The sequence below is a fragment of the Zeus faber genome (assembly GCF_960531495.2).
Source record: "Zeus faber genome assembly, chromosome: 15".
Taxonomy (NCBI): domain Eukaryota; kingdom Metazoa; phylum Chordata; class Actinopteri; order Zeiformes; family Zeidae; genus Zeus; species Zeus faber.
Window position 1 is genome coordinate 29,641,232 of NC_137194.1, and position 15,723 is coordinate 29,656,954.

The following is a 15,723-nucleotide window of genomic DNA, read 5'->3' on the forward strand; positions in this document are numbered from 1 at the left end:
TAACTTTAGACGTTTGTTGTCCTCTAGTGGTGAATGTGAACATTAAAATAATGATGTGTTTTGCACACACCTACATCAGCTCGGTTGATGGTTGATATGTTGTGATTAAAAAAAAAGATAATAATAATAATAATAATAATAATAATAATAATAATAATATTAATAATAGCCTACTATGAATGACGCCACGAGTAAAACCGTAAAGACATATGTAGATATCACCTTTTCATTATTTGATTTACAGTAACCAATAACCTGAATGTCTTGGGGAAAAGAAAACCCACTGCGGTTTGCGTTCTACGACTGACTTAAGAGTGACGTCACCCGTTGTTATTTTGATGACGTCATTATAGTTTGCCTCATTGATTGATCAGTGATTTTTGGTTCTGAAGTTCTGTTTTAACTACATTACCCCCTTTTGGGTAAAACAACGACAAGTGGTCAAATATACTACAACTTACTATTTCGATTGAGGCGAGACTCTAGTGAAACCGAAGATTTATAGGTCGAATGTGGATCAGATCGATCGCTCGATATGGAAACCGTGTAGAATAGTAAAAAGTAACACGCTTGAAAATGCCGTGCAACCAAATGCAACAAAAAAGAAAAATAAATGACAACTTTATTTTCCTCTAAGCTCTTTCCAAACAGAGAAAATGTATCAGACTGCACATCGTTGGCTTCTGGCGAGCCCAAATGAACAGTCTAAATATTTTTCTGTACAATAAAACTTTATTCTGTCTATAACTTCTTTTGTCTATGTTTTGTCTCTGTTTTCTCGTTTTATTTCCCATTTAGTAAATTCATTAATAAAGGAAATGTTATAAAGTACAGTCAAGGAGAATAAAGATTGATCAAGTACAATCTTTTATGATTTTAACTAATGACTGACTAATTGATTTTGGTCGTATATGACGACATAGCTGCGTCCCTGCGGTGCGCGATTGAAACGCGAACTCACTTTGCGCGTATGCGGGACGCGGGTGCGGCGTGGCGAGGCTGAGTCTATTGGTTGGGGGGCGGTGAGAGGCGAAGATGGGCGGGGAGCGGGGGGGGCTCATGAATAAACCAAACCTCTCCGAGCCTATCAGTGCGCATGACCCCCCACTACACTCCTTTGCAGGGTCCAAACCCGGACCCCCCCCACACACACACACACCCACCCACCCAAAAAAAACACTATTTATATACTTATCGGGACCCATTTTTTTAGGGGGGGGGGGGCAAATAATTAAGTAAACACTCGCCCAGCCGAAAGTGTTGTTGGGACACCCCTCCACCCCCACCCCAACTTCAACTTATACATCCGACACGCACCGCACCTCGTTCGCATTTGTCTGATTGAGCGCTCATAAGTCCGACCGAGCACGCTGTTATAATTTACCGTTGTAGGCCTTTGGAAGTTTTCTTCTTTATTTATTTTTTATAGGTTGGTTTTGCTTGGATGAATATTTTACTTTTTTCTCTCCTTTTTTTTACGTCGGACTGTCTATAGCAGCTGTTTCTGGTGGGGGTTTTAACAGTAGAATGTGCTCTTTGCCAGGAACGGTTCCACGGATGATGCGACCGGCGCCTGGACAGAACTATCCCCGCACCGGCTTCCCACTGGAAGGTAGGATTTTTACGCTTTACCGGTTGTGCCTTTTTTGGTGGGGTGGTTGGGGGGAACTATTTGTCAAAGACAGTACTTCATATTATTTTCGAGGAAAGTAATTGTTTTTACATGTGTGTAAACCTATACTTATACCTATACCTATACTCGATTTTCGGTTGACTTGTGCAAATCTAAGCTTTTTTTCAAGTTTATGTCGGTCATATTACACGCTTTTTAAAGAAGCGTCGCGATAATCATATAAATCAAAGCAAATATAAAAATTACAATAAAACATTGAGAAGACGATAACGATGCCGCGGTGCGACTATAATCTCATATCGCATTTGCTTTTATTCTAGTCCCGGTGGGTGTCTCGCCGGGAAACTTCATGCTCAAGTGGCCTTAATAAAACACTCAAGAGCAAACAGGGATTTTTTTTAATTACCCTCGAGTGTCCTGCTGCTGGATTGTACAATAAAATGCACGGTCTTACGAAGATTCTTTGGTTATCGTATCAATATTTGTTTTGACAGCATCTCAGAATAATAACAACGGACCGGACCACTCAGACCCTCGAGTATCATCCGGTTTAATGACACATCCCCTCCGCACCCTTCTTTTATTTGCTCCTTAAATTCGTTTTTATATGAATTGACACGACGTAGAACTATGATACGGCAAGGGAAAACGTTTCGTTGAGACCGGGCTGGGTTAACATTTAGTAGGCCTACTGGAAAAGCCATTTTTGAGATTTTCTTTTTAATTTGGACGGAGCCCCACAAATTCGATCCCTTTCCTGTAGTTTCAGTTTCGTTTACAGTTGGAGGCAATTTGTTGCTGCTGAAATGTTTACGTATTTAAGAACTGTTTATATATTTAACATAAACGCCTTTACAATGGAAACGATTAAAATAACAACATAGAAAAATCTACAATAATAACAACAATACATATAATTTATAATATACGTATATAATAATGTAGCTAGCACTTGCCTTAGGCCTGCTAAAAAAGTGCGAAAATACTGAACCCCTTAAAAGAACCCCAAGAAAATTGTTCCTTCAAGGCCGTGTCCATCTGACTGAATAACCGCTGACGTTGAAACTCTGTAATAAAAACGTTTCGAATGACTATAATGATAATAATAATAATAATAATAATAATAATAATAATAATAATAATAATAATAATAATAATAATAATAATAATAATAACGCGTTGTGTGGCCGGAATTCGCTCGGTAAGGACGGCGCTTCAGCGGCGTCTCAGTCACCCAATGCTGCGTGTGTTTCCTTCGCACAGTTTCGACGCCCCTGGGTCAGGGCCGAGTGAACCAACTCGGCGGAGTGTTCATCAATGGGAGGCCGCTGCCGAACCACATCCGCCACAAGATAGTGGAGATGGCCCACCACGGCATCCGACCCTGTGTCATCTCCAGGCAGCTCCGCGTTTCCCACGGCTGCGTCTCCAAAATTCTCTGTCGGTACCAGGAAACCGGTTCGATTCGGCCAGGAGCGATCGGGGGAAGCAAACCCAGGGTGAGGATTTTGAACTGTCAATTATTATTATTATTATTATTATTATTATTATTATTATTATTATTATTATTATTATTGAAAAGCTTTCTTACTGTACAGAACTCCTTTGACATTTCACTGCATATATGTATGAAAGTATGTATATGTATGTGACGAATAAACCTCTTCAATCTTGAGAGCTAGGTAAGAAAGCTTTCAGTTCTCAGCCCCATAAGTATGGGATAGCCTCCAGAAATATTTTAACTGACAGCAACTTGTTTAAATGAATTATTTTAAAGCTGGGGAAAGGGAGGGATAGCGATGGTGGCTTGCAAATATCTTGAACCTGATGACTATTCGCCGCCTAATTTTTATGGTTTTTTTAATCATTAAAATATATATTTTTTACTCAACAACGAACAAATGACTTTTTTTCAATCGTTTATCTCTTGGGATCTGTTTGGACACAGCAGCAGGTGGCGACGCCCGACGTGGAAAAGCGAATCGAGGAGTACAAGCGGGAGAACCCCGGCATGTTTAGCTGGGAGATCCGGGATAAGTTGCTGAAGGACGGGGTTTGTGACAGAGGCACGGTCCCTTCAGGTGAGGCTTCATCTGGTAAGCCACCGCTTTCTTTTTTTGTTTGTTGTTGTTGTTTTAATTCTAAATTGGCTAATTTCCGTAGAATCCTGAATCGTCAATAGCGAGAAATAGCAATAGAAAATAGTTGCAAATTAAAAAGTTGTAAAAATGAATGAATGAATAAATAAATAAATAAATAAATAAATAAATAAATAAATAAATAAATAAATACATTTTTTTTAATCGGAGAATCGGTGGAGAAGCAACAATTAGAGAGGCGACAATGGGGTTATGGTTTAATATATATATATATATATATATATATAAATACATACATACATAATTTTTTTTTACCTAAAACGCGTCCCTTTTGTCTTTTTTTTTTAGTGAGCTCAATAAGCCGCGTCCTTCGAGCCCGATTTGGGAAGAAGGACGACGAAGAGGAGTGCGATAAAAAAGACGAAGACGGAGAGAAAAAAGCCAAACATAGTATCGACGGTATTCTCGGTGACAAAGGTAGGGATGTCCACAATTGCTGTTGATTTAATTGTAGTCCGAGAAATTTAAATTACTTGGGGGGGGGGGGGTATTTTTATTTTTATATTTCGTTAGAATTGTTTTTGGTGACAAAGGGCCACTCGTTTTGTCATTTATTTGTCATATTTAAACCGCATTCTCACAAGGGACGAGAGCTGCTTCATTATTCATGGTGAGGCCCGGTAGGGGCCTATCGCACAGGACGCGCAGACGGATGGAGAAAACAAACTCTTGATTGGTTAAACGGTCCCTTGAAACATGAAGTGACAAACAATCGATATAAATTACCGTCACGATGAAAACTGCCAAATTGTTTATTTGTTTGCTTTTACATGTTGGAAAGCGTGGGTACTTGTGAGTGGAGAAGCACTGATTTAAGACAAGACGCGCAGGGTCAATTGTCGTCAGTTTTACATCAATACGTTATGATTTTTATGGCTTTTATTTGAATCCTCACCAGAATTGATCCAAGGAATCGACAAAGCGACTGCATTTGGACTCATTTGGATTCATTTCGTTTCAGCTTCCGGACAAAGGCTTCATATGTCGATGTGGGTCTTTGCAGTGAATGTAGTTGTTTTTTTTCGCTTATTAACGAACAATGTCGCGTTGTGACAGTGCGGTGAACCGCGATTATAATAGAGCGCATGGGCGCTAATCGGAGGTAGAAAAAAACTCTTAAAAATGTATTGACATACGAATTCTGTATTTTAATTGTTCTAATTAAATGTAAATATTCAGGCTTGTTTCTGAATAACATTTTGGAAGGAAAGTGTCTTGTGTTAACAGAGACCCATTAAGAATGATGCAACCTCTCGTAAAATTATAGACAATTATAACTGTCAACGAATTCATATTTTAATATATTGATATTTGAAATTTATCTTCTAAATTCTATACATTTTGTCGCGAGGGCCGCGTAGATATTCGACCAAAGACGGGATGCTGCTTTATTGTAAGAGTTTTTATTTTAGGCCCAGTTCTTTAGATTTCACAAATGGCTCTCATGTGAAATTGTGACCACTAACCAAACTACTAGGAGACAGTTTACACCCACCACCCCCAGGCCATCAAACGTTTCCCTTTTGAAATTCTTTAGAGATCAGTCCATGCACTTGTTTCATTTTATCATCCGGGGCTGTTGGTTTAATAACGTTAAGACTTATTACAGCTGGTAATGAAACCGGTGTCTGTTGAATGGATAGGGGTGTTAATAGCCCCCCAGGCATGGTAAAGAAATGTATTTATCCCCCATCAGCCCCTCACTCTCAACCGTTTCCGAGCACATACGTTGTAGTTGAAGGGGTGTGTGTGTGTGTGTGTGTGTGTGTGTGTGTGTGTGGGGGGGGGGGGGGGTTAAAGCAGATTAAATTGAGCCTTTTTTATTTCTCTCTTCACTTTCATCTCTAAACGGCTGCAGCGCCCTGAGGGTGGATGGAGGGGGGGCGCAAAGTCGTGAGGTTTAAGGGGGCTGGGGGGCCATTTTCCAGTTGTTTGGATTGTGTTTGTATATATTTATTCATATAATTTTTCAAGCGAAAATAAATCGCGGGGAGAGTCGTTTCAATCTTAACGGCGAATTTATTTAAGGGGTATCAATTTAAGGGAAATTAGAGAAAAATCATTTATATTTAAAAAAAGATTCGTATACACAAGGGAAATTATAGTCTTCTCATGAGAAAATTCGTATCTATTTAAGGGGAATTCGTATATATTTAGGAGAAAATTAGTATAAATTTAAGGAAAAATCGTATCAATTTACGAGAAAATTCATATCTTTATAAGTGAAATTCGTATCCTTTGAAGAGAGAAATCGCTATTTCAGAGAAAATGTGTATCTATTTCAGTCTAAATCTATTCAAGTTGAAGTTCGTGCGTAATCACCGGGCGTCATGACGTTTCACTGCATATATGTATGACCGTATGTATATGTATGTGTTTAAGAGAAAAGTTGTATCTATGGGAAAATCGTAGAACCGAGGGTTGGAGGGGGAAAACATCTTATAATAATAATAATAATAATAATAATAATAATAATAATAATAATAATAATAATAATAATAATAACCTATATTTATATAGCACCTTTCACACACATGTAATTCAAAGTGCTAACTCGACAGCAATCAAATAGTAACAAAAGCAAAGCAAACAGGCAATACCGACAAGCAAGCAAAATTAATTTATATAAATAAATACTAAATATTATACTAATTTCAGATTAATAAGGGACCATGGTTTAGATTTTCCAACAACGCATCTTAACAGGAGGCCTTTTTGAAAATTGAATTCTTTATTAAAACCTATAATTTTATTTGATTGTGACTTTCTATTCGCTATGTCAAAACGACAGATATATCTGCAATTTATCGTATGCACCATGAATATTATCGGATAGGCCTACACCTTTTTTTGGTCTGCTTGATAGGAGGAGGAAAGGTTTTTTTTAAGCCAAACTGACCTCGTTTTAACAAGCCAAGCTTTCTGGCGTGTCACATCTGTCAATAGGCTACTCAAACAACTTAAAAAAATGGGGATTGCGTATAACCAATTAAGCAGCCATTGTGGGTTATAGAAGGGATCTGATGATTCCTTATAGTACATGTTGAGACGTCAGTATAATCCAACATATCCTCATATCTAACACGTCTCACATAAAGACTATATATATAAAGACTAAAGACATAAAGACTATAACTGTGTCAATAGATTTAAATGCAGTGCATGGCACTATACAGGCCTCGTTAATATGAAGTTGTAGCACAGTAGTAAAACAGGAACTAAAACAACTCTACTTTTATTCTTTATGGGAGCATTTTAATTCAACCCTGTTGGAACCAAAGGCAAGAAAAAGGGGAAAATGTCTGAGGATTAAGAGAGAGACCACTTCAAACGAGCAACAGATGGTGATGCTATGAAGCTATTATTATTATTATTATTATTATTATTATTATTATTATTCAGAGTGGAGGGGTTGAATAAGAGCCAAATGTTGTTACAGATATGACATTCACTACAGCGCTTCGTGTGAATCAATGTATTCAACTAGGATTAACCTCGCCGCCTCTCAGCAGACTGCACTGGTTCTACTGTATTTCAAACAAGGAATTGGACTGCAACGAGGAAATTCGTCGTAAATATGGAGTAAATAATGGTAACGATTATTGTTATTTCTATGTATTATTATTATGATGATGATTATTAATACGATAATAATAATAATAATAATAATAATAATAATAATAATAATAATAATACTATTAATACTACTACTACTACTACTACTACTAATAATAATATTATTATTATTATTATTATTATTAAGGTTGCGTTTGTGTTTCCTGTTAGGGGTCCCACCCCAATTGTTTTTGTCAGGGAAAAATTTACGTCAGTAGTCTTGGGATAGCCTGCATTATAGTGATTGGTCAACAATCGGGACCTCACCTAGATGGTGGCAAATGCAGATTTGATTTCAGGACGTTATGGATGTCATGGTTCCGACAAAGCCACAGACAAAATGAATAAGACGTGTATTCAGGGCAGTTCCAACATGGCATAATCCAAGTTTGATCCAGATCGGTTCAGTATTGCGGAAGAAGTTTGTGATCAACAATCGCAACCTCACCAAGATGGTGCCTTGCATATGCTGTAATGGTGAAATCCTTGCGCACATGCGCAATCTCACAGAGTACACAGATCACGTGATAGCACTGGAATCGGAACGTCACCAAGATAACGCTATATAGTCGCGATTTTACTTTAACTAAAGGAATACAAGCTACAAGCTCTTAACCATAAGAAGTTACAAAGTGTCAGGTATTATTTTATTACTATTAATCTTTATTACATTTGAAAAAATAAGTTAAAGTATTGACAGAAGTCAATTGGATTAAACAAAGCACAGCATATTAAATGTCATAAATTATACGCTTCTGAGGACAACTGACACGCACCAGAGTAAGTTATACAAAATGAAAACCCAATAATATCACTGTCATAGTCATTTCAGAGATATCAATGTATACAATCTTCCTGAATTATAATTACTGGTAACAATAACTATGAGCAATTACATAATACAAGGAGCATGCATTTATTGTGTATGTGTTTTGAAATGTTTTCATTTTTTTTTATGTTTTGGAAACATTTTTCTTGCACTAGTTGTCATGCCTTTTCCTCCATTTGGACTTCTCTTCTACAAATTTCACCATGAATCCTCCTACAAATTCAGTACACATATCATCCATAATAATGACTCAGAGCACATTGTGACATACTCAGCACCCTACTCAAGCCTCTTTCCCACCTGCACTGAAAGCCGTAAATCTACTGGCAATGTTCCGTATTGACGTCATGTGGGAACAGGAGCCGGTGTCAATATATCATTAAAGTCGTTACGTAAATTTCGCCACTCTCGATCTAGTATAATTTCCGGGAAAATGCCGGTACAGCTGTCAATAGAAGTGTGTGGGAATGGAAGCAGTAACATTGCCGTAAAGTAGGGGTAGAGCCAAATCCAAATAAAGCACAAATATTGGGTTTCTACAAATATTTACTTAAGTACAAATATTTAAAAAATGTTTTGTTTTCGGGAAGAAAATAAAAACATTTGGAAAAAATGGCGAGTCCAATCTGACGGTGCTTGGCTGCAAAGACAAGAAACTGAATCACGTTCAGTCTCTATGGAGACAGGTCTATATATTCTTGAATTTTATTCTTTCTCTCATTAAAAATGCTACTCAGATCCTAGACGTGTCTCTTAGAGTTAGGGGTGTAGTGAGCACTTGTGCCATCAAGCACAAGTGCTTCGCTTGCCCGACGGCTGCACTAGAGCCAGAGAGGGAACAAGCGGACAGGGAGGGTTAGAACAGGAAGAGAACGTTCCTTCTCCGAAAGGCAGAGAGTGTAGGACAGGTTGAAAATGATCACACTGATTTAATAACATTGGGTTTGGCTTATTGTGTGTAGGGACTCTGTCAGCGAGGGAACCGAGACCGTCTGGGAGGGGCGGGGAGACGGGGAGCGAATCGCTGGTCTGAAAATGAAACCGACTCTGTTGCCTAGTCTCGTGTGCGTGATATTAGACACATATTAACATTATGTACTGTACCATAACAGTAATCTATGTGGGAACATATAGAACTTTTCCATAAAGGAGGCCAATGTCTGAATGACTACCTACTGCCTTTGCCGGATATTTTTTATCCAGCAATGTTACGGATTCCATGTGGGAAAGGGGCTTCTGAAACAGCATTAAAACACAGCCCCAAAAGAAACCTTGCAATAAGGACAATATCCAAGAACATCAGGTTTGTTACAATTACAACAAAAATCTGTTGGCCACTACACACAGTTGATTTCATTTTATATCCTCTATGATTTAAGTCAGTTAAATCACTTGCCTAGTTTATTTATTTATAAGTGTAAAAAATACATTATTACTGTCAGGGCAGTTTTTTGTCTTTTGTCTATTTTAAGTGCCATAACATAATTCTGTTGCCCAAAATGGATAAGTAATCGTGATAAATAATCGTGATCATCATTTTAGCCATAATCATGCAGCCCTACTTCCGATGGTGGCCCGTGCAGATGTAACTCATCTCATGGAACCGACAAACCCACAGACGCGATTAATCATATTTGTATTCGGGGCAGTTCCAACATGCCGTTGTTCGAGTTTCATCCAGATAGGCAGGTCAGTATTGTGGAAGAAGTTTGTGATCAAAAATAGCAACCTCACAAAGATGGTACCACAGACAGACATATATTTTTGTGCGCATGCGCAAGTTAATGGAGTTCACAGATCTATAGTTGCAATTGGACTTTAACTAAAGGAATCTAAGATACGAACTCTTAACCATACAAAGTAACAGGTATTATTTTATTACTATTAACTCGTATTATGTTTGAAAATAAATTAGTTAAAGTATTACCAGGAGACAATTGGAATAAACAAAGCGCTGCATATTAAATATATACGCTTCTGAGGACAACTGACACGCGTACCAGAGTAAGTTCTACAAAATAAAAGCCCAATAATGATAATATTATTATGCAGTTTTCAGTTGATTTATTAAGTACCATAAAATAATCATCTTCCCCAAAATGGATTAATAATAATGATAAATAATTGTGATCACAATATACACTACAATAATCGTGATTATTATTTTTGCCATAATCATGCAACCCTACTTCAGAATGATAACCGCTGTTAGTTACGGCGTAGGAAACCCACCCACAGCCGCAAACACCGATCATAGAATTACACTATAACCAGGCCAGAACAAATGAACTTCTGCAGCCACAAAACACAACGGAACAGAGAGCCAAAGCACCCTTGTCCATTGAGCTTTAATGAAGCTACTCCGGACGCTGCATATTGCTGCCTGCAGCTATATTTATTATTATTATTATTATTGTTATTGTTATTGTTATTATTATTATTATTATTATAACATTATGTCCTTTAGCTCACACTTTATTATTAGGGGTCCAGCCACCGAAGGGGGCGGAGACCCCTATTGTTTTTGTTCATGAAAAATGTATTTCTGTGGTGTGTGGATCTCATGGAACCGACAAACCCACAGACGCAATGAATAATATTTGTATTTGGGGCAGTTCCAACACGCTGTCGTCTGAGTTTGATCCAGATCGATCCATTTTTGTGGAATAACTTTGGAAAAAACAGTATTTTTTATCATCTCGGCGACAGTGAAATTTCTGCGCGCATGTGCAAGATGGCGGCCGAACAGGTCACGTGATAGCACTGCAGTCTACTGATTAGTCATAGACCATGAGGACCTCCCCAAGATGGCGGCGCACAGGATACGGGCTAACCCGTACAGACCAACCCGACCGAGACTCTTCCTTACCTACTCCCAGTCACTCGCCAATAAGATGGCCGGGATAAGACTGAGGATTACTTCACACCACACTAGATAGCTGTGTGATGATCATAACAGAGACTTGGCTGGAAAGCTTGATTCCCAATGCGGCTATCGTGTTAGCGGGCCGCTCTGTTTACCGAGTAGACTCCGCTGAGAGGAGTGTGCATATACTGTATGTTAATTATGACAACATGACAATGACAACAACTGTTTGTTAATAATGACCTTGTGTCAAATATTAATGCACAATTACAGCCAGGGGCTGTGGTGACCTGCTATCCCTAGGCGCACCCCACGGGTGTCATGGAGGAGATTTGGCATTGTGTGTCTCAGATGAGAAGAGTAGGAGAAAGGTACGATTGAGAAAGAGGAAATGGATAGGCTTTGGGAGTCTTTGATCCTTGTGGTGCTTATCAGAAGCACTTTGTTTATTAGTTTAAGCTCTTTTTTTTTTACCATTTGGACAGAATCCATCTCATTTGGGCCCTCTGGGGGCCCAGATGACATGATGTCTTGACTGCAGGGGACAACCTCCCCACCCTGCATATATCCTCTCCTGCTCATAACTTTAGTGTTCCCCCCCATATCTCTCTTTAAAATTTCACTATTCATTTAATTATTTGCATATTTATTTATCCATTCATTTCTTTCTTTGTCTATATATTTATCAATGTCTTTTTTCTTCATGTATCTTTTTATTTATCAATATTTGTTCTATTTATTTATTTAGTCAGTCAGTCTGAGAGACTGAGATGAGCATCTTCAGGTTGCCATTCCACATACAAAAAAAACGGGTCGTCAATCTGCTCCAATCTCCGAATGCTTGAAGGTTTTACCTCGACCCAATACGGGGGCTGATTGCCCTGTTTAGTCTTTGTTTTCAAGAACAATCAAGGCCTAATCAGTTTTACTTTATTTTGTTGCCTCCCGAGCTGACCTACTTGTTGATTTCCTTGTATTCCGTGTGTGTGTTTTTCGGAGAGCTCAACAACGTCTCTGAGAAAACAAATATATGTAAAGAGGAGCCCACTAAACTGTGTGTGTGTGTGGGGGGGGGGGGGGGGGGGGTGAATGGGAGAAAAGCAGTCACTTTCTTTTGCCATGGAGTGTTTAGTATCCCCCCCCTCGCCCGCACACCCCTAATCCCAGCTTTCATTTCACCGACAAATGCCAAGAATCTTGTCTGGCAACCCAACGGGGGGCTGATCAGCGAACAAAAGACGAAACAGTTCACAAAGAGGGCTCATGGGCAAAACGGGGTTGAGGGCAGTCAGAGACCCTGGCAGGGCCTTTAACGCTCCGTTCGCAAACGGTAGCTGCGGGACAATGGTGGAAGCCGGGGAGCGGTACCGTCATGACAATATTGCAAACAAAAATAGATGTGGCTGGAGAACCCTGGCCCGTCCATTGGGGAAAGACTTTTGATATATTTGATTTGTGATGATATCTGTATAGGGATAGGGTAAAAGAGTGGAGATTCTACAAAGGCAGGTACTACAGATATTGTCCCAGGCAACCTTAGATATTTTGTGCATTACCACTTTATAACTGACAGGCTGTGTCAGGATTTGCAACCGGCCCGCTATGCCAACAGTGGTTAAACCCCTTACTCTTTACTTAACCCTTAAGCCCACTCAGGACAAGTATAGAGTGACCTTACACACTTATTCCAAACTGAGACAAAGAGACAGAGAGGGGTGAAGGTCGTTTCTCTCCTTTGATTTGATACAAATAACCTTGGTGATGTGATCCTCAAATTAATCGAAAATATCAAATTATAGTAGTTTAAATACAGACGTTGGATTGAAAGGTAATAGGCAGGAAGTGCTAGGTTAATGTTTTGTGTATAGCCAAGAAGTGACCTCGAAAGATGACATTTAGAAGAAATATTCACGACTCCTAGTTGACCAAACTGCAACTACAATTCATTTTTTACCGATTTTTGAAATTGTAATTTGTTTTATTAGACTATTCATTTTTGTTGCATTTGTGTAGATATGAATATTAGCGTTACCGTAGAATAATAAAATAATGTCATGACACTGATATTGTTGGCTGGTAGCATCGCAAGGCATCGAAAAATATCCTTTCTTTTGGTTAAGATCTGATCACCAACCTGAAGAATTATTTTTTTGCTGGGAGTTTGAGTAATGTCAGACTTTGGGTTCTCAGACAAAGATTGCCACTGGGACCAATTACATTTAATAATCTCTATTGATTTGTATTGTAAATCAGATTCACGAAAGGCAACCTATGTTATGTAATTGGCTTGGGAATTACTTTAAATACACAGGGATTACTATAGCCAATAAAGGCTTGGCAATTCTTTGGAGTTCGCGTTCATGCCACTGAAAGGTATGAAAGTGGATTAATGGCCGTTACATTAAAATAATTTGAGCCACATACGGTTTTTAAAATGCTATCATGCCATAATGGGAATTCTGTATATCTCACAAGCTCCTTTGTACTCATTTGAATGCAAAGGGGACTTAATTTCATAATGTGGTGATTCGAATACATGAATGTGTGACATTCTGGAGATACAATGGACTTAATACCTTGGGTTTGCAAGTTGCCATGAGTTGAGGTTGCTTGTCAACTCACATTTCTTTCTGGTGAATCACAATTTTTAAATTGGCAGACAGCAATACATCTTTCAAAATAATTTTGTCTGTGCATCAAATTTTGCTATAAGTATTGCCAATGTAGTTTAGAATATATATTTTTTATCACTTTAACAATTCAGGTGTTACAGCAGCAAGAGTTGACAGAACAGTGCAAGTCAAAAAGGAGATCGTTTCTTTATCAAATAGAAATAAAACGTACACATCTACAGTATTACAAAAGTACAAGGATCACATAGCAGCTGTGAGCAGCAATAATATGGAATTATGGTATGAGTAAATTTATTGGTATCGTAGATATGTACTGTAAGGACTACCCTTTCATTCCACATCCCTCTTACCTCTCGATTATTGTTATTGAAATGAATGTGCATTTGTCCATGTCCATGTGAATGGATGGATGTGGATCTGTCTGGATTGAAAAACAATCAGTTTTCCATATTAACCAGTAGCCATTAGGGCTCAGTTTCAGGTTTTCAGCTGAAGATTTTCCTCTCTCTTTGCTCACAATGACATCAAAAGTCAACTTCATCTGACTTTTGTTGAAGAGCATTTCTTCCTATTTAGAGGATATAGGTATGGACCAAAATGAACCCTACATCTTTCCCTCTAACATAATCTATTGATGGAAAAGAACTTGCGAACAAGAAGCAAAAAGAGAAAATTATAGTCAAAGAAACCACAGAGCCCTGCCCTTTTTTGGGGCGACTGCATTTGCTATTCAAGGAGTTGATGAACTCCTCCAAAAAGTTTATTAAGCGGAGGCACACAATGCGATCCAAAGGCTTCGGGCAACCAGGCTGACAGTTTAGAAACTCACTGGCCATTGTAACCCAAAGGCAGACGCATGAATACCTCTGAATGGGCCAAAGCTAGACAAGGGCGAAACCCCCCAATGCCCCCAAAAGGGAAAGGTCTCTCTGCCTTGCATCGGCAAGCCGAATGGTATCTCTAATACCTCTGCTTTGCATTAATGTACATCTGCGGTGGGAGGGGGGTTGGATGTGGGAGGGGCGGTGGGTTTACCGGTCTTTTGGAGTGTAAGTTAAAGCCCTGTGTATTGCACGCCCACTGCGGGGCTGCAGGTGTCTCCGTGCTGTCAGGGAAAGTATGCTAATCATGAACAAGAGAGTAGAGGGAGGGTTGCGAGGGAAAAGTTTACTTTTTGCATCTCCCACTCTCTTCACGGTTGCCAAAGTGGCTTTCAGCTCCAACCTCAAAAATTTCTTTCAGGGTTTGAGGGTGTCCTTTTTGGACTGTACTGGTACTCCTTCCCTTTCCTACGTGTCATACCAGAACTAAATACTTAAATGTTAAAGGTTTGTTGAATCACAACCTAGCTTATTATAGGGTTGGATATACTGTACATGATAATAGTCAGGGCAAAACTGTGGGTTTGGGAAGTCTGGGAAGTCTCAGTCTACCAACAGTCAACCAAGTTGAAGAAAGTTCTACATTGAATAATTGCAATTTTATGTCTTCAATGACTCTGGTTGTGACAGTTCCTTCATGCTTCTTGGTTGTTATGGCATGGCATGGAGATAACTGGGACAAATATTGAATCTATAGACAGGCGTGTTAATGTGTTAATGTGCGTGTTGCAGGTTCGGAAGTCATCTTTAGATTAGGATTAAAGTGCCAACAGATCCGTTGCTTCCCCAATGGGGGGACACACACTTGCGCTTGAGCCAGATGTACGTGGTGCGAAATAAGGGCAGTTGGCGACCATGATCGATTGGCATTACGCTACCATGATGAACTTATGGGATGAACATTGTCCAGACTCGTTATTACTCTCATTACCCCAGGGGAGGTGACCCTGCAGCCTCCACAATTTGCGAAGAAGCAACCAGGCAATGGCAGGATCAAGATTCAAGATTCATGCTGTTTATTTGTCACATACATATACATACAAGCAAACATATACAGTATGTAGTGAAATGACATTGCAACGCACCCGGAGATTTTGTACAATCAGT

The 15,723-nt window shown here is 39.0% G+C and overlaps 1 protein-coding gene across 4 annotated transcripts in view; it reads left to right on the top strand.

The window, feature by feature from the left end:
- Nucleotides 1-1,384: 1,384 nt before the first annotated feature.
- LOC307240776 (paired box protein Pax-7-like) overlaps nucleotides 1,385-15,723 on the top strand; it is a 74,783-nt gene continuing 60,444 nt past the window's right edge. The window contains exons 1-4 of one of the 4 annotated variants that reach the window (XM_080014629.1): nucleotides 1,385-1,612; nucleotides 2,897-3,132; nucleotides 3,582-3,729; nucleotides 4,081-4,209. In XM_080014629.1, the coding sequence (XP_079870755.1) occupies nucleotides 1,528-1,612; nucleotides 2,897-3,132; nucleotides 3,582-3,729; nucleotides 4,081-4,209 (598 nt within the window). In that variant the 5' untranslated portion in view covers nucleotides 1,385-1,527. The remainder of the gene's footprint in view (nucleotides 1,613-2,896; nucleotides 3,133-3,581; nucleotides 3,730-4,080; nucleotides 4,210-15,723) is intronic. The other 3 variants (XM_080014631.1, XM_080014630.1, XM_080014632.1) reach the window with 3 other exon arrangements.